This window comes from Sebastes umbrosus, chromosome 17, assembly GCF_015220745.1.
Source record: "Sebastes umbrosus isolate fSebUmb1 chromosome 17, fSebUmb1.pri, whole genome shotgun sequence".
Lineage (NCBI taxonomy): Eukaryota > Metazoa > Chordata > Actinopteri > Perciformes > Sebastidae > Sebastes > Sebastes umbrosus.
In genome coordinates this window covers 16954652-16980836 of record NC_051285.1, presented here as the reverse complement: position 1 = coordinate 16980836, position 26185 = coordinate 16954652, and the positions used below count along the sequence as shown (strand labels likewise).

The 26185-nt window shown below is 38.6% G+C and overlaps 1 protein-coding gene across 1 annotated transcript; it reads right to left on the bottom strand.

Moving 5' to 3' along the window:
• Positions 1-488: 488 nt before the first annotated feature.
• Positions 489-24420, bottom strand: LOC119475172 (adhesion G-protein coupled receptor G2). The gene is made up of 30 exons (XM_037747630.1): positions 24268-24420; positions 22454-22527; positions 20912-20983; positions 19642-19703; positions 18905-19536; positions 18182-18209; positions 18059-18096; positions 17842-17972; positions 17683-17761; positions 17475-17533; positions 16109-16156; positions 15956-16023; positions 15542-15585; positions 15397-15436; positions 14853-14887; positions 14636-14763; positions 14409-14529; positions 13742-14271; positions 13306-13507; positions 11999-12155; positions 8476-8634; positions 8125-8250; positions 7400-7445; positions 7212-7315; positions 6251-6375; positions 4362-4733; positions 3922-4205; positions 2534-2635; positions 2215-2364; positions 489-983 (listed from the first exon to the last, which is right to left on the bottom strand). Exons 1-30 carry the CDS (start codon positions 24339-24341, stop codon positions 880-882), a joined length of 4194 nt encoding a protein of 1397 aa, XP_037603558.1. The 5' UTR covers positions 24342-24420; the 3' UTR covers positions 489-879.
• Positions 24421-26185: the final 1765 nt, after the last annotated feature.

Below are 26185 nucleotides of genomic sequence, written 5' to 3'. Positions count from 1 at the left end.
GCCATCCATGGAACTGCTGCTAGCATGGCTAAAATAAAGGTGCAGGGAGGACAGATAAGTAGATTATATGAATGCCTTAAGGATTTAAGTAGTATCCATGAATGTGATAGCAATGTATTCATCACATTTAATGCAAAGTGCTACCTGACGATATACCCATGTGCCTGGGTGTGAATCATTGTTTAGCCACGCTAGTTGCATCCTTCTAGTGATGGCAATCTTAGTCCAATACTTTAACCCATAGTGAAACTCTCAATTTGCCAATTTAAAGAAATTCATGTCTCCCATAGGATGAACCCTGGATACTTCCGCAATTCCCCTCACTTTTCAGCTACTATCAAAGTCTTCACTTTTACACTTAACACAACAATACCAACACTAATTATTTAATTACTGTCAACCTCAGCTGAGAGTAATAGTAACACTGTAACATTAGCATGCTGACACGCTAAGCGCTAGTCTTTTGCTCCAATAAATTGTGCTAAATGTGGACATAATTCCTTTTATTTGACAATTACAAAAAAGTCATTTACAGTCAAAACTGGTACACATCTGTTGTGATGTCCTGATATTGACTTGTTGACCAGTGGGTCAACATCAGTGTATGCAACGTACCATTGGGATATGACTTCTTATAACATCACTGTACGAAGGAATAGAGGTTGTTCAAGTGCAAATACAATTAAGAAAAGTATGAATATAGAAAAGTGTGTAAAAAAAATCAAGTGTCATGTATAATGCAGGATTTCCATTTCCCATTACAAGTCGTGTGATAGATGTGACATGCAGATGGACGGTGCATAAATTACTCTATTAACATTACATACAAGTATTTCAAAATAAGAGCCATTAAACAGTCTGTCCTGTCCTTGGCCTGGATCAGGGCACTGGTAGGTGTCTGTACTGCCTGTTGATCTCGTTGAGGACCACATCCGTACTGGGGTCTTCGTCCGCTGTGATTGCTCTGTCTTCAAATGGGCTACCTGTAATACAGCATTTCTGCATTATTTCTATTTTTTCAATAAATACCTAAGGGGAATTATATCTAGTGGAAAAAGTGGTGGGCTCCTGGCCATTCTCAATGCAAAATTTGTTTAAATATACATTTAACTTCACCTCTTTAAAGGAGCAATATGTAGGACTGTCAGCTAGCGTTTAAAATGGGTAACAGCAGTCCAAATTCAAAACATTGGAGCCGTGGCCCGTCCGCTCTTCTGGTGTGAATGTTAGCAGTTAGCGCACGTTTTCGCAATTTGAGGGTTACCTTCCAGACACGACCGCATTAGCCTGGCCAGCAGTAGTATTCTGAATCACTTCACCGGCTGTGTGTCTCAAATACTCGCTGCCTTGATAACCAGCTGCACACGGACCACAGAGAAATGCGTCAAGGCTTTTCAGGTCGGGTAGAATCTAACGTCATGCTATCTTTGTTGATCCAGTTCGTTTGCTTGCTTACATGGCTGCAGAAGGCTGTTTGGGTATTGAAATAGGCAGCGGACAAGATCACTCTATGTTCTAGAACACTGTCAGGCACATATTTCAGAATGAAAGCCTTGTGTTAACAAATGAAGGAATTCTGTCCACAGAAAAAAACGCTTGAGGGCTTAAATTTCGAAATGAAAGCAGGACGTGTTGATTTAAGCCCCATACTTTATCAATTCATGGAGCTCTCCAAGTCACTGCATGTTCCACAGCACTGACTGCTCATATTTCAAAATAAAAGCCTTATATTAACAAATGAAGGAATTCTGTCCATAGAAAAAAAAGCTTGATGGATTTTATTTTGAAATTAAAGCAGGAAGTGTTGATTTAAAAATAAGTCTTTACTTTTTTTCATCTCCGTAACATATTCTACAGATGTCTAGACATCGAAACTTTAGTAATCTTGCTGGTATGATGTCAATATACAGTCTATAGATACCTTTCACTGTCTGTTGTTGCTGTGAGACGCACGCAGCACGCGTCAAACGTAGGCGAGACCTCTATTCTCTAGAAGAGACGCATGTGTGATGCACGTCTCACGCGGGCAGTGTGGCTGCTCTAACCTGTCAACAGGGACGCCGAAATAAAAAACAACAGGTAACGCAGCCGCCACGCGCTCCTGACGTTCCCTATGTGGATGAGGCTTAAGAGTCTAAATTTGTTATGAGTGTCTAAACATCTTAAAGTCAGGTGGCTGTGACTCTCACAATCACGATGGCAGACTTCACTTACCAATGCCACTAATCTGCTCTGAAGAGTCACTGACGAGGAAAGAGGAGGAGCTGGATGAGTTGTTGGACTTGGAGGACTTTGAGGAATGAAGAGATGTTAGTCCGGTCACTGATGCCTTCACTGTCTTCTGTGTTGCAGTGCGGCTCCATTCTGTGACAAGAAATTCCACAAGATGAAATGTAACATAATCATTGATGTGTCATTAATTACCATCATATGAATATGTTACTTTGAAGGAACATGTGTCCATATTCAAAGGAATCAGAAACTAAATAGAGGAGTACATGAGTGTGAAACATGTAAAGTGAAAATCTCTAACCTGAGTTCTCTGCTAACCTCATTCTGCCGCAGCACAGGTAGGTCCTCCACTGCTTCCTCACATTCTCCTTCACCGCACAGAAGAACACGAATATAAAGAAACCTACAAAACAGAAACAGCATTTATATGTATATTACATACATACTGCAGTGCATACACATTAGTTTAAGTTTGTTGTATTACCGGTAAATCATTTCACAGTTGGCTGGACTTGCAGTTTTGCAACATGCTGCTAATTAGAGTGCTACAGGAATTAGTCATTAAACCCGGAAATGAGTTAGCATTTTACACTTCTGGTTCCCTCGTCTGGAAGTCAATGTTTTTTTTTTAATGGGTTTTTAGTTAGATGCCTGAAATAAGGTCTGTGGTTAACACAAGCTTAAGAGACTTTAAAGTTTTGTTCTTGGATATAAAATGCATCAGTAAATATCCCACTCGTGAATTTTGAAGCTTTTACATGTCTTAAAAATGGCGGTTGCTAACAAGTGGATAAATGAGATGACTGAACGTCATCACGCCGACTCGTCCGCCATTACATCCTAGTTGTGTATACTCGCCCTAATGCGACGGTGGTGTATTTTGTTTATAGCCTAACGTTAGCTTTGTACTTCTGGCGATTGCATTTACATTCCAAAAATCATGAAAGTGGTGTTCATTTGTGAAGAATATCTTGCTGAACAAAACGTGTAAGTATCATAAACGTGTGTTTGCCGCTTATTTTCTGCAATAATCCAAAACCTAAATTAAATTTCCATTGGCTTTTTGTCGAGGGAACCCAGGGCGATGCTAACTTCCTGGTTGGCCTACAAAAAGACGTCATCCCTGGAGCACTCTATACCACATAACTTTATATGACACACTTTGTTAGTGGGAGTCCACTTGCACAAGGTGTTTACATTTTTGGTCTACTTTTTGTGTGAAAGTTAAGCGCTACAAGACTGAAATCTTATTAAAGGATAATACGGGTTCATTACAACTTGGGTCTTGTTATTGTAGTTTTGACCATCACTCCTATGCATAATTACAATATTGAACTCACCAAGTTAATTACTGAGATTAGACATTGCGACGACGTTAGTAAAAGGAAGTGTGATTTATTTGGAAGACAAAATGAAGAAATAAAAATTAACAGTAAAATTATTTCCTAAACTCTCTACTGCATCTATTACTGGGTAAACTTAACCCAGTATTGTGTTCATGCTACAGTATATTGACGCAAACAATTTTTACCCAGTCATTTTTAGTGTGTACAAATAAAGAGACAAGTTGTAATACAATCAAATATTCCTATTATTGCCTATTATAAGCCCTCATGATTTAAAAAATGACTTTAGCCGGGTTTTAACAGACACACTATTACGTCAGCACCCCCAAATGAGTCAACTCACCTTGCAAGGAGTTAAAGATGGCAAAGAGGTACATGAATGGCAGGTTAACGGGGCCCCAGGCAAAAAAGGCAAAGCCCCAAGTAAAGCCCAGGAGGATCATTATCCCCGCCACACTGCGCACATCCTGCAGCGTGGTACGGTGCTGCGCATTGTGAGGGTTCTGCCTCTTTATCCGACACAGCTGGATCAACACCACAACGAACATGGCAAGGTTGAACACAAAAATGAAGCAGAAATAGGCCACCACTGCCACATAGAAAGCAATGTCATTTTTCAGCCAGCAGCTGTGGGAGAGAACACAGATGGGAGAGAATTAAAGGGTTATCTTTTTTTGTTTGGTGCAGATTTTATTTTTTACGTGTTTTGGTATTTGTGGAATATTTTTAGTTTGTGTAGAATAATGTGCATGTAACTGTAGTGGCGTCTGTCAGAAGACTCACAAATCATCACTAGTGCCATCTGGAAACTTCCCATAGGAGACCAGACCGTAGTTGTCCTTGTCAATTGCAATGACAATTATTACCACAATCATGGGGACGCCCCAGCCGACCAGCGAGAACTTCAGCATGTAGCGTGATATGTGGCTATTGAAGACTTTCACAAGGGCCAGGTACATGTGGACAGCCTCAAGTCCCATCCAGGTGAAGGTAACCAGCAGGAAGTAGTGAAGGAACAATGCGGTGGATATGCAGAGGCCCACAGCGTCTGGGTAGAGCGCCAGCCACGCATCCACCATGAAGACCAGGTTCAGCAGCAGCAGCGCCAGGCACAGCTGGATTAGGATTTTGGATGGAATGTCCTTCCGCAACTTCCTGCAGTGTTCAAATGGTTTAGACAACACAATCTCAGTGGACTCTTCTCAATAAACAATATGTCTACTGTAAAAAGTGCTGTGAACAAAGATTTGCCACTTTCTAGTTTTTGGGAATTTTACACATTCTTAATACTGCATTGCAAGTCAGATCCATTTGTGAACTCTAGTAGTAATAAACAACGGTCTGAGGGACAAAATAATATAGATTTGATTTCAATTTGTATATACATTATAATTTGTTTGGTGTTCAAGACAATCAAGAAAGCAGCTTTCACATTTGAGAATGTTATTGCCACTCTTGTCTCTTTACAGTCGCTCAGGCAAAATGTTCAACATTGCATCACAAGATGACCTGACAAAAGACTGAAATTTAAAAAAGTATTTTATAAGATGTTAGCAATACGGCTGTCAATCGATTAAAATATTTAATTAATATTTAAATTGTGCCGGTGTCTCCCCTGTTTCCTCCGGCCGCGGTCGGGAGGCTGAAGCAGGAAAAGCCAACACTAGGATCAGCAGTGATTCATGGAGAGACCTTTTTCTGGTCAGCTAACATTGCTGCCAAGCAGGTGAAATATAGAGTGATATTGTGGTTTTAGCTGATGTGTGTCGCTTCACTGTTTTGACGGATGCTCGTTCACATTCAGGTAAATCAAATCAAATCAAATCAATTTATTTTTGTATAGCGTCAAATCACAACAGAAGTTATCTCAAGACGCTTTATATATAGAGCAGGTCTATGACCGTACACCATAGTTTAGAGACCCAACAGGATCCACCAAGCGCATTATGGCCAGGAAAAACTCCCCGATTACTGGGAAGAAACCTGGAGCAGAACCGGGCGCAGGGCGGGCGGCCATCTGCCGAGACCGGCTGGGGGGATAGATAGATAGAGAGAGAGTGAGAGAGAGAGAGAGAGAGAGAGAGAGATAGAGAAGCAGCCACAATAGTAGCCTAGCAGCTGTAATAGCTAAAAAATAGGGTAGTGCATGCACACGGGCGAGCGCGAGCAACAGGACACTGACTTTCGTTGATTTTACGGCCACAGGTGTCGCTGTTACAACCAATTTCTGCTTCTTACAGACAGTCCATTTAAAGGGAGATTTGTCAAGTATTTAATATTCTTATCAACATGGGAGTAGGCAAATATGCCTACTTTATGCAAATGTATGTATATATTTATTATTGAAAATCAATGAACAACACAAAAGCAATGACAAATATTGTTCAGAAACCTACACAGGTACTGCATTTAGCATAAAAACATATGCTCAAATCATAACATGACAAACTCAAGCCCAACAGTCAACAACAGCTGTCAGTGTGTTAGTGTGCTGACCATCCAAGGCACTTTAAACTACTAACTTTATCATAACAGGGCCAGAAACCAAGGTGTTTCAACTGTTGTGACTGACTCCTAGTGGTAGAATCAAAAAAGAAACTGTGCATGCTACTTCAATGGTTATTATAAAATGTTGGATGTGTGTCATTTATCTTATGGCTCTCAATACTCACCCAAAGGCCAAATAAGTGAGGAGGGTGATGGACAGGAAGATGGCAGAGATTCCACAGCCAATATACGTGATAAATGTGAGTATGGTGGCCTGTACACGACTGACTAGAGGCTCTCTGGAGAGGTCCTGTTGATAAAGGAAGAAAAAAGAGAAGTTACAGCAGAGTGTAAAAGTGTTTACTAGGGCTGTCAAAGTTAACATGATAATAACGTGTTAACGTAAATTTGTCATTAATTACTTTAACGCATCTTGCGATTTTTAGGTTGTAGCGGGCTCAGTTTTAAAACTAGCTATGAAACTGAAAAAACCTAAGGAATCCATTGGTACCAACCATGTCATACTAGCTTGCCGCGAAAGGAGGCTAAATAACGCTCTAAACTTATGCCAAATTTTGACGAGGAAAAACTGACATGGCCATTTTCAAAGCGGTCCCTTGACCTCTGACCTCAACATATGTGAATAAAAATGGGTTCTATGGGTACCCACGAGTCTTCCCTTTACAGACATGCCCACTTTATGATAATCACATGCAGTTTGGAGCAAGTCATAGTCAAGTCAGCACACTGACACACTGACAGCTGTTGTTGCCTGTTGGACTTGAGTTTGTCATGTTATGATTTGAGCATTTTTTTTTTAAATGCAGTACCTGTGAGGGTCTCTGGACAATATTTATCAATGTTTTGTGTTGTTAATTGATTTCCAATTGATAAATATATACATAAATGTGCATAAAACAAGCACATTTGTCCACTCCCATGTTGACAAGAGTATTAAATACTTGACAAATCTCCCTTTAAGGTACATTCTGAACAGATAAAAAAATGCGTGATTAATTTGCGATTAATGACAATTAACTACGGACAATCATTTGATTAATCGCAATTACATATTTTAATCGATTGACAGCCCTAGTGCTAACCAAACATGCATGAAAAAAATTTGAAAAAGTATCATCTTCTCACCAGCAATATAGCAAAACTGGTCAAATGGTTGCAGCCACAAACTGTCACGTTGTCTGTGCTGCTTTGGACAAAACAGCCTTTTGGATTCCAACCACCTGATTCGTCTGCCGGTAGAAGACACAGATGAACAATGTTTTCATCTTTGTTTATATCCACTTAATTCTGACAGAAATAGTTGGAAAACTTACCATTTAATGTAAAGTCCCAGAAAACACATGTAGCCACAAAATTAGCCTGTAGTTTGGGAAAGGGCACACGAGCTTGTATCAGTTTACAATCTCAAATTGTATGATGATATTTCTTTCTATGTTGAGAGTGCCTGTTACTACTCTTACAGCATATTTGTGGCCTATCTGTATTTAAACTGCAGCTCTAAAAGATATAAAAATATCACCGCTGTCCTTTACTTGTTTTAGGAAGAAGGATGATTGAGATCAGATTAAAGACTTACGTAAATATTTGATGTGGCTGTACAATAAGTAATACCGGTTTAACTTTGTCTAGTTTAGTGTATTTAAGGATGAAAAGTCAATACATCTAAGAAAATAGCAAACAGTTAAGCAAACATACTCTTTAAAACTTAAATGACAACCCCACGGTTGTATGCCTCCATCAACCAGTCAAGTTGCAGTTTATATATTTTTATATGTCTGTCCAAAATTTTACTTCATCATTTTATCCTGTTAGACATTTGTGTGAAATTGTCATAATCAGCACATGAATCTTGAGTCATGAATAAAAGTGTTTTATGAGATCATAGTGACCTTGACCTCTGACCACCAGTTCATCCTTGAGTCCAAGTGGATGTTCGTGCCAAATTTGAAGATATTCGCTCAAGGCGTTCTCGAGATATCACGAGAATGGGTTGCTGGCGCAGAGGCATAAAAAAAACTTTTTTTTCAAACGGACTCACTGGAACCGGCTCTGTGTTCCTCAGGTGAATTACAACATCGTCCTGCAGTTCTGTGATTGACAGGTTGGCCACACTCGCTCCCAGGATCCCACTATTGAGTTTGCGTTCTGTGCCCAAAGATCTGTCCTGCATGGCCATTTAGAGACAACACAAGATACACAAGTTGTCAGTTAGTAAAGACGATTTTATAATATAATATGAAATGTGGCCCATCTGTTTCCTGTAGAACACAAAATTATGGATATACGACAATAAAAGACACATTTTGTAATCAAAATCCAAGTGTCTCAGAGTTCGGTTTCTCCCTCTGCATATCTTGCTTTGAATGGGACGTTTGTTGCCTGTATAGACCTGGTAAACTGTGCTCTCCTGGTAGAAATTGAACTGGACTCTGGAGGCCAGCTGCTGTTGCTCGTTGGTCAGGTCCTGTGTGAGAGTGGGGGGCAGCCTGATGGAGCCCTGAGGGATGTCTGTTCTCACACTCCTTCTGAGCCTGGAATCCCCACGGACCTGCAGCACACATGGTACAGAGTGAACAGAGAGACACAGGCTTAACAACTAGATTTTATCATCATACACTTTTAAAACCACTTTAACTCAACTCAATCTGTCAGAGATCACTATTTGCAGTAACTCAACACATTTCTTCTTCAAGTGTAATCCAGGGATGTACCCTTAGAAATCATATTACAGTAAAAAAAAAAGTCATGTCCTTGTGCCTTTCCACATTTGTAGAATATACTGAATGTAGCTCAAATGTAGCTTTAAATTAAATTGATAGAAATATTTTTTTATATATATTTAATTCCTATGTACAGGTTATGTTGGAGGACTATTTATAATAATTGCAAGTGCAGCGGGACATTCTGAAACATTTGAGCAACAGGCACTTTTACTTGGCAGAGTAGGTAAAACGCACATGGAACAAATAACAATAACAAGGCCATGACAGCAAAATACCAGGGCCCTGGAACTGGTACACTTGGAAAGCAGCCATGAAACATAATTCATGTCATTAATTAATTACACACATGCTTTTCATGTTGTGTCATGTCTGCGTTTCTGCGGTGAGAAAGCTCTTTAATTGCTGGGTTAGTTTTAAATTGGTCCAGATTGTCTAACTCCACTTCCTGTTTGAAAATGTGGCTGCAGGTGCATTACAGTATAAGTGGTGGAAGAAGTACTTAGATCCTATAATTAAATAAAAGTACCTATGCAATAGTATAAAAATACTCCATTACAGCTCAAAGTTCTGCATTCAAAACAGCAGAAAGTGCTTAAAGTATTAAAGTAAAAGTACTCAATCTGCAGTATAATGTCCCCTGTGACTGACATATTATTATATTTTACATCATTAGATTGTTAAAGGGACTATTTGTAACTTTTTAAGCGTATAAATGTAGCGGGTCGGCACACATGCGCGTTCGCATATGCGCGCTCGCGTGTGACCGGAGCCTCGTCTCCGCTGCCTGCTCTCCTTCACTCAGACAGCGCGCGCGTCCTCCACCTCTAGACGTGAACGCGCGCTCACTACACACTGCAGAAGAGTTAGTTTAGCTCTGAGAATATCTAGTGAATGCACAGGGGGCGTTTGTGCATAAAAAAATGCTGCAGCTCCTCCAGACCAACAGAGCTTTCCCGTGTCTTGTGAAGTGACGGAGCTCTTCAGAGATTTACGTTGTCTTCTCGTTACCGACCAGGTGCCGGTGTCTCCTCTGCTCTCTCCGGCTGCGGGCGGAGAGAGCAGGGAGACACGCTGCAGAGCCCCGCTGCTTCAGCCTGCCCTTAGGCAGGAAAAGCCAACACTAGGATCAAATCTAAATAATGTTCATGGAGAGACCTTCGTCTGGTCAGCTAACATTACTGCCAAGCAGCTGAAATATAGAGTGATATTGTGGTTTTAGTTGATGTGTGTCGCCTCACTGTTTTGAGCGACGCTCGTTCAGGTATATTTAGAGCGAGCAAGCGTGAGCCCGACGCTGACTTTCGTTGATTTCACGGCCACAGGTGTCGCTGTTAACAAGCATTTCTGAAAGTTACAAATAGTCCCTTTAATACTGATGCATCAATGTGTAAGCAGCATCTACAGGTTGAGGAGGAGCTGCTTTATCTACTTTATAAACAGCTTAGTCCAGTGCATAGACTGTATATATAAGAAGTGGATGTAGTCACCATGACGTCGAGTTCATGAACTGAAAACATACTGTGAAAGGGTTAAAGTTGTAAGATGAAAACACGGATAACTCCTAGACCGGATACAACGCTGTGGCAGCAACCTGTCAATCACAGGTAGCCACGCCCTTAAGCATCCCCTGCTTTATGGTCTATTTGTCTCTAAATGGTCCATAATTTACTAAATGAACATCATGCTCTATTTAAGAAGATTCGAAACTAGCGATTGAGACCATAAACTCATGTTTACAATGTTTACTGAGGAAATAAAGCAAGTGAGAAGTAGGGTCATTTTCTCATAGACTTCTATACAATCAGACTTATTTTTGCAAACAGAGGAGTCGCCCCCTGCTGGCTATCAGAAAGAATATAAGTTTAAGGCACTTCCGCATTGGCTTCACTTCTCAGACCTGGAGATAGCCCACTGGTCAAGTGTTTCCCAACCTAGGTGTCGGGTCCCCTACAAAGGCTCACAAGATAAATATGAAGAGTCGTGAGATGACTGATGGGAGGGGAAAGAAGAAGAAAAAAGTTCTGCTACACAAGCCTGTATTAATATTTTGGTATTTTCCATCTGAAAAGTTGAGCTGGGAAATGTCTCTTTGGTGGAACTGGTAAAAGCTCAATGTGACAACTGGACACTGGCCTTTTTAACGAGTCACAAGACGAAAAACCACTGATCTAATCGAATCTAACAGTGTTGTATTTCTCTCTGAAATGTAGTGGAGTTGAAGTATTAAGTAGCATAAAATGTAAACACTGAAGTAAAGTACAAATAATTAAAATAGCATGGCAGTTAAGCACAACAATTGTGCAATTTGCGATAAAGCAACACATTTGTCACAGATGTAGGCTTATATGCTATGAAAAGATATAGATATCGGGGCATTACTAATTTGGGGCCTGAGGGCTCTGGCAGCCATTTTTCAAAATGGCCACCAAATAGGCGCTTAATATTCCAATGTGAAAACTGATCTTATGAATTTTGGTGATTTCCAAGGTATTTCAAGCTGATTAGATCAGATATCAGATAATAACAGACATGTTTTTTCCCTCTTTATTTTTTAAGGGAGCTTTTTTAAAGCTTTAAACTTGAGAAAAATGTGAAAGCCAAATAAAAGGAGCATGGTCACTTCAAGGTCAAACTTCACCCCCTTGCCTTCATGATAGAATGACAAACAATACAACTATAGAACGGCAATATCTTCAGCTTTCCATCAGTACATTGACATTAGCAGAAAAATTGACAGAGTTATCACTGGATAAAGTTCTGGGTCGCCAGTAACCTCTAATCACAGTTTAAAATGATACTGATACTGTGGGTTGTATTGCTAACTATCTGTGTTATATGCCCAACTAAAGGAGAAAATCGTCATCAAGTGGTCCTGTGAGCAGATTACAGTTTGTTGTTATGATGTATTAATATGTTTGCTATGAAGCTAAGTGTTATGAAGCTATGTGTTTTTATTTAATCTATGTGTTATTTGTTTTTATTTAAGCTACAGTATGTGTTGTTATGAATCTATGTTAGGCAGCTATGTGTTATGTGTTTTTATTTAGGCTATGTGTTGTAATGCGTTGTTATGAAGCTATGTGTTGTTATGTGTTTTTATTTAAGCTGTGTGTTATGTGTTTTTATGAAGCTATATCACAAATGTTGTGATATATGGCCTATATATAAACTGGACAATTCATGTCATACCTGTACATGATTGGGGTCTGAGATGGAGAAAAATGTTTCTTGAAAGTTGCTGCCATCTGCTGGTTTCACAGACAGAGCCACAGCCGGGGACAAGAGGGTCTCAGGCTCTCCGCCAAGGACCAGCTTCAACCCCACTGTATCAACAATCCCTATAATCCTGATGAAAAAAATAAATTAATTGGTATTGTGCAAGATATGAATAATTATAATACAGAGCAAATTCAGTTACACCAGTGGTTCCAAACCCCTGGGTCGTGGACTATAATTAGGCCTTGAAAGTCTGCTACCAGGCCACAAGACACCATATGATTCAGTGGAAAAAAAGCGGAATAATTATATACATACATAGGTTATAATAGGTTATTTTTGTGGTAATTAGGCTATGATAGGTTATTTTTGTGGTAATTATATTAAATTTGGCACAGTCTGTACTGCATTTTTTAACACGTACTAAGAGAAGCGACCACATCACTCCAATCCTTGCTGCCCTTCACTGGTTACCTGTGAGTTTTAGAATTGATTTTAAGATTTTACTGCTTGTTTTTAAAGCCTTGAATGGTCTGGCTCCTGCCTATATCTGTGATTTGCTGACTCCATATAAGCCTGATCGATGCTTGAGATCCTCTGGCACGGCCCTATTAATGGGTCCAAAATCCAAACTGGTCAACAAAGGTGACCGGGCTTTTGCCGTCCAGGCCCCTCAGCTGTGGAAACTCAGTATCTTCTTTTTAAATATCTTCTTACTCACTTTTATATTGCGGCTTTTTCTTAACTGATGACGCATTGCTGTAACTATTTATATGATTTTATCTTTTTTAGATCCACGTTCTGTTAATTACTTTTATCATGTTTTTATTGTAAAGCACTTTGTAACCTTGCTTTTCAAAGGTGCTAAATAAATAAAGTTTTTATTATTATTATCATTATTATTTTTCACCATCACTCCCTGTCACACACGCCAACAACTTTCTGACTTAGATTTAGTGTAGGTTATTAGTGCGCAAAACAAAAGTCCATTATCACAACATTTCGGCATTACACAGTACATACAATCTCATACATGAGAACTCACTAACAGTATTATAGGAGACCCCCTGTCTAACTTAAAATTTCAATGGTGTAGGAATCTGTTGTGGAGAACAATTACGCTCAGCTATTATGATCTCCCCAGGTGGGCAGCTTGCAACAAAACTGTCGATATAAAAACAGTTTGAGGTGCAAAAAAAGGTCTGGCGGAAGCCCTGATTTATACCATGTAATTTCTTTAATAGTTCACAATAGAGAATATAAATAAGTGAATCTGTAACCTGTTGGAGGAGTCGGACAGCACCTCAGGAGAGGCACCCAGCAGATTGCTGACGATGTGGACGGAAGTGTTCCCCAGTGCCAGGCTGACGGTCGGGCCCGACAAAAGATTTTCCAGCTGAGACACCAGCTGATCCACCTGGCTGGAGTTTAGGTTGGACACGTCTCCGGTCCGCTCAAGCAGTGCATTGGCTTGGCTCTCAGCTGTAGGCGACAAAATTTAAAGGGTAAACTATAGACCATTACACAGTAAACATTCCAAATGTGTGCCAGTTAATTTCCTGTTGCAGTGTATGTGAATGGCATAAACTGACAGGAAGTAAACGTGGACCCAAGCTGTTGCCTAGCAATGCAGTTCTGTTGAAACAATCTATAATGGTGCTATAATGATGTAAATGTTGCAGCAGAGTTATATACAGTGCTGAGGTGATAACAAACCTGACAATGTGACATTAGCAGCAGTGGCGGTGGCATTCAGAGTTTGAGCTGTTGTGCTCAGTGGGGATGAAGTTACATGTACAGATGAGGTGGTGGTGTTTGGTTGTGCGGTTGTCACATTTGGGCTGGTTGTGGTGGTGTTTGGTTGTACAGTTGTCACATTTGGGCTGGTTGTGGTGGTGTTTGGTTGTACAGTTGTCACATTTGGGCTGATGGTGGTGGTGTTTGGTTGTACAGTTGTCACATTTGGGCTGGTTGCAGTGGTGTTTGGTTGTACAGTTGTCACATTTGGGCTGATGGTGGTGGTGTTTGGTTGTACAGTTGTCACATTTGGGCTGGTTGTGGTGGTGTTTGGTTGTACAGTTGTCACATTTGGGCTGATTGTGGTGGTATTTGGTTGTACAGTTGTCACATTTGGGCTGGTTGTGGTGGTGTTTGGTTGTGCCGTTGTCACATTTGGGCTGGGCGTGGTAAACGGCACCTGAACACACCGCTGGTCCAGCTGCACAAGCACATTTGTCCCATTTTGACTATGAAGAAAAAGGACAAATTAAGATCTGGGGTGAAAGCATTTGTAGAATTTTTTACATCAGGTGTTACATGTTATAAACTATAATACAGATTTAGTTAAGTGCAGAAGATAGGGTGGTAAGAAGACCATACAAACCAAGAGAGTATGTAAGCCTCTTCTATTGTCGTACAAAAGGTAGCAGGCTTTAGGTTAATGTTAATCCACATGAACTTGGATTTAAGTGGGTTGTCGCTGACTTTTGAATTTCCACAAATTGCTGTGTGAATTATTAGCAAAAACACAAATGAGGAGTTTGACCCGTGGTTATTTTGTTGATTGTATGAATTGATGTTGAATCGACTTGTTTCCCTGTATATACACACCTGCTCGGGTCACTTGTCCATTGTAACGGATTTCTTTCTCAGACCGAAACACATTCATCACGGCTGCCGACACGTTACAGATAGGAACCTCATGGCCAAAGCCTAAAATCACTCTGCAGCTTAGAAGACTAGAATTTAAAAAATCAGAAGTGCACAGATTTCAGTCATTCAGTTCATTGAAATGCTCCTTCACAGCTACTAATAGGATTAGACTCACTTTGATGCTGTCTTTCCACATTCCACTTTGGCATCCTGAGTAGAAATTTTCATTTTTAGTCAAACTATCTCAAGGGATTATGTTAAAGTAACACATTAAAGTAACTTTCATATGCTTTGTATACAAAATGTACTTCTGTGCATGAAAAGATAAGAAAAAGTCCTAAAAACACACTGTCAATTAAGGGTTCAAATGTTATATTTCATGAACAAACAGCATCACAAAAAGAGAAAATGTGCACACAAAGCTGCACTTCATGCAATTTTGTGACAAGTGGCCAATTTCCTCAATGAAATGCACGACTCAAAAACGAGATATTTCACTACACATTTCAATTGGATCTCTCTTGTAATTAGCTGCTTGCTCTCTGTGAAACTATTATTTAATCAATCAAGTCAATGATACGCTGCAGTAAAGGATAGATTTCCTTTAAAGCAAATTACATCTTAGTTAATCCGTGTTATGTTTAGATATTATGGAAAAAACGGTTTGATTGCATTTGGATTAATTTTGCTCTCAGTAGTCAAAATAGTATGATGATTACCTTGTATTCAGATGTAATGATGGACAATGGACATGAAACACTGCAAAGGAACATTACAAAGATTATGATTTATTTTTTAATTTGATTAAAAGGGTATTTATTAATGTAAAATTTGAGTTGTACGTGCTTGAATGGCAAAACTCACTCTGCACTTGAAGGGCAGTTTGATCTTTGTGTTATCTTAGAAATCTGTAAAGATTCAAGAGATTAGAGTTTGATGCTACAATAATTGATGCAAAATGGACAATTAATAATAATACCTTTATTTATATAGCACCTTTGAAAAACAAAATTACAAAGTGCATTACAATAAAGGCATGGTAAAAGTAATTAACATCCAGAACTTAAGATCTAAACAAGATAAAATCATATAAATAGTTACAAAAATATTCCATCATTTAAGAAAAGCCATAAGTGAGTCTTGAGAAGAGATTTAAAGGAAGATAATGAGTTTGCCTGTCTGAGATCCTCAGGCATTGAGTTCTACAGCAATTAAAGACAGATATTAAAACATATACTTACACATGTATGCATATTCTGTGTGTGCACGTAAACTTACAAGGGACAAGACATATGACAAGTTCATCCTAGAATCTTGTAATGAAATCTGAAAAGTGTAGTATGCATCTGAAAACAAAGAAACAATATTAGCTTATATCTATTTAGATAATACCAGTAATCAAGTGGTTTTATTCTGTGATAAAACACTCACCAGTTCCATTGCAGTACGCAGAGCAGCTGCAGGTGTTGTTCCATTTACCTGAAACAAAGCCAAAGCATGTCGGTTTACTATATTCAAATGTCAGTGTTAACAAAACCGCAAAAATTTCAAGTTCTTCATGCAGCATTCAACCCGTCTTACTTCATCAAACTTTTTGGCCACTCTGCCATAATGTCATAATCCATAAAAAAACTGAAGTGTAAAAATGACAAGTTGCGGTTTTATGGAGGGATTCAAGCAGGACTATTACTTGGCCGGGCACAGTGACTTTAGCAATACTTTAGGAAGCACCCGGCCAAGAAATTAACTTTAAAGAAACAAGATAGAAAGTGTTCACCTTTAGCAATACTGGAGCGGATGTGTTACCTTTGGACAGAACCAAGCTAGTTGTTTCCCCCTTTTAGTCTTCGTGCTAAGCTAGGCTAATATTTACCATACAGATGTGTATATGAGTGGTATTGATCTTCTCATCAAACTCTCAGCAAGAATGCGACAAAGCATATATCCCAAAATGTTGAACTGTTCCTTTAAAACCTTCAAATAAATCTGTAGCCTCACATCATACTCAATACGGTATCCAGTTCAAGTTCATGTAACGCCTACTTAAAAATGTTGCAATGTCTACCTTGACATTATGGGTTAATGTACGTATCAGTGACAAAGGGTGGAACACTTGCTTTACTTTCTGTGGTTTGAAGATGTTTAAGGGAAATGTCCAGAGTAGGGCTGTCAAAGTTAACGCAAAATCATTTTAGCGCCACTGGTTTCTTTAATGCATTAACGCATTTGATCGTTCGGCGTTTGTCACGGGCTCAGTTAAAGCTAGAGTGAAGATACAGGTATCATATACAACTAGAAAACGCAAGGAATCCATTGGTACCAACTATGTCTTATGCTCCAAACTTGCGCTAAATTTTGGGGAGGAAAAACTGGCATGGCCATTTTCAAATCTCAAGATATGTGAATGACAATGGGTTATATGGGTACCCACAATGTCTTACAGACAAGTAATAGTCAAGTCAGCACAGTGACACACTTGATGCTTAACAAGTGTGTATTAACACGCCTGAGTTTGCCATGTTATGATTTGAGCATGTTTTTATGCTAAATGCAGTACCTGTGAGGGTTTCTGGACAATATTTGTCATTGTTTTGTGTTGTTTGTTTATTGATTTCCAATAATAAACATCTACATACATTTGCATGAAGCAAGCATATTTGCCCTCTTCCATGTTGATAAGAGTATTAAATACTTGACAAATCTCCTTTTAAGGTACATGTTGAACATATAAAAAAAATGTGCAATTAATCGAGATTAAATATTTTAAATCGATTGACAGCCCTAGTTCAGAGCTCACCTGCACCACAGTGAGTTGAGTTGCGTTGAGGAACCACATTTGCAGTCGCAGATTCTTCACTGTCGAAAGATAGAAGCATTTGATATAAAATAAGAAAAAATGTCACTGTGTTCTTGTTTTTTGAATACATAAATAAATGAATAAATAAATATATTGTGGGGTGCACAAATAGAAAAAAAACAAACATTGAAAATCTCAAACATCTTACCATGATGCACCAGCTTGACCAGTATAAGTGCAACTCTTTTGCTCTTGTATATTGCTATTGCACTGATTTTGTAGCAGACCTGTTCAATAACACAGAGAGTTGATTGCATTATTACTTGCTAGGTAGGTAATTATGTATTTCAGAGTATGCAACACTCACCGATTCTATTTGCTGTTTTTCCCACCAGGTGGATATCAGAAGATGTTTTATTGGCCGCACAGAGCGTACGGAGAATACAACATGTAGGGACCCTTTGCTTCAGCTGCAGCATCACCAAACACTTGGTGTTTCTGAAGTATCAGGTTGGTGTTAACAAGAAATACATTAGATTATTTACACTTGTTTTAGCAATTTGAAAATTGTTTATTTTACTTACTTTTTTGCAGTCTTGTTGGCGCATGAAACATCAATTCCCTGTTAAAACATAAATCAATCTTGATTCATGTGATCATTCTAATCACACTCCGTAACCTACAAACACATTTCAATGTTAACTTACTTGAAATAGGCCAGTTGTTTTGTTTTCACTGAAAAATAAATTGAGACAAGATTGATTTAGCTTGAATTATAAGCAACAAAACACACCCTTGCTAAATTGAATACACTCGGATCTTTAAATTGCTACAGGCATAATTGGATCTGGTATGACCGGTAGCTTATTATGACTAATGTTAGCAAATGTTAGCAAACATAAGTCAGATATGGCTGTATAACTGACATTACTACTGAGTCACTGCACGGACTTTATGACTCATCTCTTCTTGTGCTACTGCTACTCTACATTTAGCTTGTCACATATAAACATTTGAATGGTTTTATGGCTGAAGTAAAAATTAAGCATTGTGTGGCTCAAGGAAAATTCAATGTGCTATCATCTTGTAATTTTCACCTGTGGCCACAGAGGCCAACAAAATACATAGTTTCACCTTAAATTATAAATACAATTAATCACATGAAGGATAGTTGTTCCTACAGCAGGGACTTTGGGAACCTGTCACTAACATATCATACAATTTGAAGTTTACTTTGATAAGGAGGACACTATTATGACAGCACAATTACAATATTCTCCTTCTATCCACAGTGTAGAAAAAGAAGCAATTTTATACTAAATCATGAGTAAAATCAACAAAATACTGAGATACCCATTACGGCCTATTATGTGAAAATGTTTGACCCTTCACCCTTTCATTCATTCAATAAGAAATCGTTGCACTGATACCTGGTTTGTGTCACACGGTCCCTAATTTCAAGAGCTATGCGGTCCTTGTTTGGCTGACTGGGCTTTGGTTTCCTTGTTGGTTTGTTCTTTCTTTCACCGCCAGGTAAAGTTGTTGTGGTGGAGCTATTTAATGCTGTTGTTGTTGCAAGTGTAGTTGTGTTTTTGCTCAGTAACATTGTTGTTGTTGCAGCTGTAGTTGTGTTGTTGCTCAGTAACGTTGTTGTTGTTGCAGCTGTAGTTGTGTTGCTCAGTAATGTTGTTGTTGTTGCAGCTGTAGTTGTGTTGTTGCTCAGTAACGTTGTTGTTGCAGCTGTAGTTGTGTTGTTGCTCAGTAACGTTGTTGTTGCAGCTGTAGTTGTGTTGTTGCTCAGTAACGTTGTGGTTGTTGCAGCTGTAGTTGTGTTGTTGCTCAGTAACGTTGTTGTTGTTGCAGCTGTACTTGTGTTGTTGCTCTGCAATGTTGTAGTTGCCATAGTAGTATTATAGCTTTGCAATGTTGTCGCGGTCGTCATGAGTGTCGTGTCATATGAAGTGTTTGCAGATGTGGTTTGTAGAGAGGTAGGTGTGGCAGTTGTTTCTTCATGGTTTGGAGGCACGCAGCTCTGCAGCTTGTTGTGGAACACCTGGCTAAGCTGAGAAAAGGAACATGATACTCATTATATTCAATCACTGGATATAAACATCATATATCCAATATTTTAATTAGCAACTAGTCCATGACCAGTTTCCCTACATACCCAGGCAGTGATTTCTGATTCATTCTTCTGTCCATCCACAGTGACAACAACAAAGTAGTATACTGTAGTAAGAAGGAAAAACAGAACGTAGTTTAGGAGAGATTTTATATGATGATATTATCCACATCCCAGAACCACAGAGTTGTACTTTCCATAATTAGTAAACTAATCTTAAAGGACAATTTAATTTTTTTTCAAGCCTCATATTAGCCTCAGCTGAACTTAACAATACACTGTTTTGTTTTACACATTGACAATGGCCATATGTACAGACAGATGGGTATATATGGACATGTCAGTATTGTTTTAAAGAGTTCCTCTTTAATGTTAAAAAGTGAGATTGTTCCACATTTTTCATGCAGCAGTGACAGTTGTGGTTTGTCAAAGGTTGATATGACTGTGATTGGGATGATTCCAGTTGTGCAAAATAATAAGTACATTTATTCATATACTTAACTTAAGTAAAATATTTTTCAACTTTCAATACTTCCATTTTAGGCTGCTCCTACTCCACTTTTTTTCTGAGACAAATATTGTTTAACTCCACTACATTCATTCAACAGCTATAGCTAGTTACTCTACGTGATTCAAATTTTACATCAGAAACATATGATCATCTTTAAGGGGAACACCATCCAAATTAAGAATTCCAATATGTTATTTCCGTGGCATTGTAAAGTTCAATCAATATTTGTGAAGATGAGCTCCTCTCTCTCAAAGCTCATTGTCTATGGAGCAGATTTGGGAGAAAATTGTTCATGTTTACTAATATTTTTTGGACTGTCTTAGACCATAGAAATAACAGGTATGAATTTTGAAAAAGGGCATAGTTCCCCTTTAAAAAAATATGCGTAGATTAAACTACACAACAGTGCATAAAGTAGTTAAAACTAGCTCCACCTCAATCAACTACAACATTAAAATGCTGTTTACCGGTTAATGCTTTCCAAAAATGAAAATAACAAAATATTCCTTTATTCGAATACTTCTCCTCCACTGCTACTGTATTCCACACCACCAAGTGACAACCATTCATCTCTATTATGTGACATATTTTGTGTCCTGTCATTAGTCTTTTTACTGAGATCCAAATGGATGATAATTTGTGACACATAATCAGTGACACATTATAACAGATTGGTGAGACCAGCAGCAGCATCAGTGTGGGGATGAAAAGAAAGGTTGTGAAGGACAGTTGTGTTTCTGATTACAAATGTTACTACTGATATGGCAGTGAGTAAGGTGAGTCAGTCGGCTTTTGCAAGTTTACCTGAAGTCTGTGCATTGGTAGGAATGGAAAGAGGGGAAAGAGCAGCAGACGTCTCATCACAGGAGGCCTGACCTGATGGCGGGAAAGAAAGAATAATCATTTTCAGTCTGCACAGAATGAATGACAAAGAGGAAATTGAAATTTCAACTTCATAACTTCAGTTTAATGGAGATTATTGTGACCTACAGCCATAATACTGAATGGTAGACACTGGACATCACTGTAGACGTTAGAAGTTCTTGTATCTCAATCCCACTTGTGGTTGACTGATATGTATATAGGTTTGTTGGAGATTTTAAAGACTGATACTGTACTGTCATAATTAATAGTAGGTGAAAAAATAAAGAAAATAAACATATAAATTGTATCAATACATTAATAAAAATGAATAAATAATGCTAAAATATAGGATAATTTATATATAATATTTTTTGGATCTCCCTCTATTCTCTCGCACATTTTGACAACTGTTTTTCCTTAAAACTGCAGTCGGTAACTTTGAGCAAATATGATAAAAAGTTGTTTTTATAAAACAGTCACTATATCCTGACAGTAGTGCATGAGACAGGTAATCTGTGAAAAAAATAATGTTCCTCTGTGTCCTCCTCGTGCTCCTAATGGCATCTGCAAGATTTCAAACTAGGCAGCGCTGATTAAATATGAATCAATATTCTGTTACTGTAATGCCTTTAATGACCTTAAATGTTTTCAGAATCATCTTGTGGTGTCTGTTTAGATGTAAAATGAGGAAGTTTGAGACCCGCCCGCCATGTTGAAAACAGTGGAGCCAAAACCAAGCACCGCCCACCGGCCTTAGCAAACTTTCTCATTTTACTGCTAAACAGCACACTACAAGATGTTTCTGAGAACATTTGAGGAGAGAAATAGGCATTACAGTAACAGAAATGGATTCACGTTTGATCAGCACTGCCTAGTTTAAACGTTTGATCGGAGTTCACAAGTTTTGCAAGCAGTTATTGACAGCTGCTTTAGAGACTGCTCGGCTCTGAGTGCTTGTTTTTCTTCAGGTGTGGTGAAATCTTGCAAATGCCATTAGGAGCACTAGGAGGAGGCAGAGGCAGAACATGATTTGTTTTTCACAGATTATCTGTCTCATGCACTACTGTATAAAAATAACTTTTTATCATATTTGCTCAAAGTTACCAACTTCAGCTTTAAAAACAAAAGTTCAGTAAGAAGCTCAAGTATATATGGCAGTTGCCCAATGTCAAATATTGTTAGTTTGTTCCTCTTGGTCATATTTTCCACCTTCCTTTACAAAGAAGTTACAGCATTGTGAAATTATGTGTTTTTAGGAAGCAGACAGCAATCAGACTAGAATAACAGGTTACAGTATACAGTAGAAAGGAAATTTCACACGTTCACGTGTGTGACGTGAAGAACGCTGAATGACTGACATGTCAGACATTGCAATGTATAAATAGAGTCGTCGGTCCAGATAAGGTTACCAGATGACAGACGCTGCCGCTCTATTGTCTGCAACAACTCTAACCTGTTACGGCTGATGATGTCAGACCATACCTGCCAGGAGGATGACCAGCAGAAGTATGTGCATCCAGCGTAGGTGTTTGACATGCGAGCCTGGCTTCTTTACTCTGTAACAGAACAAATAAAATCATTTAGACACTTTTTCCAAATGTTTATATGAAATGAAAACGTCTGGTGTAAGCTTCATTGTGGTGACATTTGGCCTTGTTGATAGTACCTATTGTTGGTCAGTGGTTCAAAAGAGTGAGTCACGCAAAAGACTTCTCAGGCTAAACACGTGCACCTTTTCCCATCACACCCATGCCAATGAATGCTGGAGGCTTTTTTCCTGTAATTATGTTGTAAAAGGTTTTCTCTTTGGTTCGCATCAATTAACCGTATCTTGCAATTTTCTGAAGAACAATGAATAATGCCAAATCAAACACTCGAGGGCATTCCTGTTCAGAACAGCCTTTGAGTATGATCAGAGTACAATACAACAGAGCAAACACATTACCTTTATCACAGCTTAGGGAAAGTACAAACAGAAATATATAGAGAGAAGTATAGACACACATGTTGGTTTCCATGAACAAATTGTGAATGTTTGCTTGGGCCAGAGCTTTTCAGAGGTGTTTACATCTGTTATGAAGCTATGCTGTTACCATGCATTGAATTAAGAAGTTCGGTGGTAGCAGAAGACTTGAATTTTTAATAGGGTTGTGAAAGTTAAAGCGATAATAACGCAAATTAATTTTAACAGCACTAATTTCTTTAACGCATTAAAGCAAATTGCAATTTCCGAGATACTGATCATATGAAGGGATCCATTGTCATACTAGCTTGTCGGGAAGGAGGCTAAATAACGCTCCAAAATTACACTAAATTTTGGCAAGGATAAGCTGTGTTAAATACGTGACAAATTTCCCTTTAAGGTACATTTTGAACAGATAAAATATGTGCAATTAATCTTAATTAACTATGGACTATCTTGCAATTAGTCGTTATTAAATATTTGAATCGATTGACAGCCCTAGTTTATAACTCTCTAAACTCTGGTACTTGCTTTTATAAATTAACTCATTTAAAGAGCACAAAATTAAATATGAAATAATGTAAGTGACATGAGTGACTTTAAACATAAAATGGTCATTTTAGTATCAAAGAAAAAACATTCACTCCATCCTACAACGACTTTCACACTGTGTCTTCAATTTTTTTTCCCACAAATGGAGCAATAAACAAAAAGCATCAACAGAGTGGAAGTTTGGGTGAGAACAATTTGTCCAGAAGATGGTGAGACTTGAGGAAGAAGAGAGTAGATGAGAATTGAAATCAATGCTCAGTGAGGGAAATTTAGGCAAATAACGAAACAACAGCTGAAGTCAACTCCTCCTAAAATAAAGATGTCTTATTTCAATTTGTAGATGATAAAGGTAGTGCATCAACAGCACAAATTCCATGGACCCATCCTTCCTGGGAAAGTTTTCTTCAGCCCGTTAATATAATCAGAGCACCATTGTACCACCACACTGTTGCTGTGTGCACCCTCTATTAGAAATATTATCAGTTCACTTAAGACTTGATTTAAAGATTAAACAGTATATTCACAAATACAGCCAAAAAAGTCACAGAAATAAAAACATAAAGTAAGATAATATGACAGAAAGGAAAATAAACACATAAAAAGATATTTTAAAAGAGATTAGGTTAATGGTTTAAATAAAGGAATAAAGAAGGAATTGAATTATATCTGTAAATAGAGGAAATCGGTAGATAATCCAGATTCAAACCAGATCCAGCTGTGGTTTCTGAGATGAGCTGTGACCTCAAATTAAGGAAAAGGAGACACACCACCAACACTTTACCTGACAGAAGGGGAATGCCGACATGAAGATCCATCAGAACAAATGCCGCAAGCTTTCATGATTTTTATCTTCATTTGCTTGGAACATAACTATCCTTTGGCAAATTTTAACCTTGTAAACGAAGCCAAACCACAAACACTAGGTGTGCATTTGCTGCTGTGTGAGTTCACTGTGACTTTGTCATGCAGGATCAACAGCTGACACATGTGGCACGCCCCTGAAACGTCAACCTGAACAGGTGGATGCATACATTCACTTTACGTAACACCTTAGTCTCGCTCAACAACTGTCCACCTTCTGAACAGGAAATAGTTTGATTTTAGACCAGATCAGAAAAATCCCACTGTGCTGTACTATCATCCAAACTTAGTATACACATTCAACGTTCCTGTAGGTTTTTGGAGGGAAGAGATTTATCTTGTTCTATTTTCGTTTGGCAGCAAAGGTGCGCCTCAGGGTGTGTCATAAACCCTTTGAGTGTACTCAATGACAGACATGACTAGAAAAAAGTGTTTCCTGGGTAACACCACAGAGTTAAAAGAGTGCTGGCACTGAGACAACTTCCGTTGCCTCAGTCACGCACCAGTATTATCTGTCTGTTATGTTATGCACCCTCTTTCCAGGGTTCTCGGAATGGGAGGGATTGTCCACAGCACACACACAGAGTTAAACTGTTAGTGGGTTAGTTAACTAAATAAAAGTATAAATAAGGATAAAATAACAAACTACGCTTCTTTATCTTGGTAAGCCATAGATTTGTTATTTATGCATCCACAGCTTTTTGATCTGCAAAAGCATGAATGATTTATTAACATTATAACAGTAATTAGTGACAACCCTTATAAGTGCACTATACTGTATAGCGGTACCAAACAGATTTGATGCTGTACCAGCTTGAGTTTCCTGTAAATACGATGAAGTTAGAAACAGAAGAATAATAGGTGTAGTTCTCTATATGTACACCAGGGGGAGGCAGGAGGACAGAGACAACAACAAGCCAGGTTTTCATATCTGTTAGAGGCTTGGGAAACAGTGATGGCAGGGCAGACCCAAATAGTTTAGCTTCTTTATTCAGTTTGGAGTGAAATGCCAAAGGGATTAATGGCTTTATGTGTTTAATGTCTGCTGCTGATCATTGTGCATGATGTTTTGTCTTCACCAGAGGAGATCACCAACTGCAGTCACAACAGATGTATAGACATAAAATGGTCCACTGTTAGTATGACTTGTATGACAGATTTACATGTAGACCACTGTGGCACCAGTTACACAGGGATGTGGAGGAATAAAGAAGATATTTGTATTATTTAAGCTCTGGCACCATCCAGTGGAGGATGTTAGTGGAGGACTTCTAACAGTCGGGTTGAGCAGTTTTGGGAGACAAACAGATATTAGCGTACAGTTATAACTGAGTGGTATCAATCTTCTCTTCTAACTCTTGGCAAGGGAGCGAATAAGTGTATTTTTCTCAAAACATTTAACTATTCCTGCTTCAAAATTAGAAGTAGAGTTGTTCCGATACTGCCCAAATTTCGGGATCGGCGAGCATGCAAGTCTATGCACCGATCTGACATCATAATTTATTAACCCAAAAAAAATCAACTTGTTTAACCGAAAAACAATTCTTCTTCGCCGCTCCAAAACAGTAGCCTTCACTGTGCTGTTGCCCTGGATGTATCATGGCTGCCACTGGCAACATTGTTTTAGAGAAGCAAAGAAGAACTGACAGCAGGTAGTTTGTTACGTGACGATACGAAACAACAACAGTGCGGTGCTAGTGGAGAGTGTAACGTAGTCAAGGCAAGGAAAATGTCAGCCATTTGGCAATATTTCACAGTGGAAAATCCTACAAGTAAAACGACGATACGTATAGTATCCGTTTCCGTTTCGAGGGATGGCAGTAACCTTCTCTAATAGG

Bases quoted from the DNA above. Each gene is read 5' to 3' on its own strand.
- LOC119475172 (XM_037747630.1), bottom strand. From the start codon at position 24,341: ATGAAGATAAAAATCATGAAAGCTTGCGGCATTTGTTCTGATGGATCT. The intron at 19,704-20,911 runs GTAAACTTGCAA...TTCTTACTACAG, and splicing joins TACCAATGCACAGACTTCAG to TATACTACTTTGTTGTTGTC. The intron at 14,530-14,635 runs GTGTGTATATAC...TAATTCACACAG, and splicing joins TGGACAAGTGACCCGAGCAG to CAATTTGTGGAAATTCAAAA.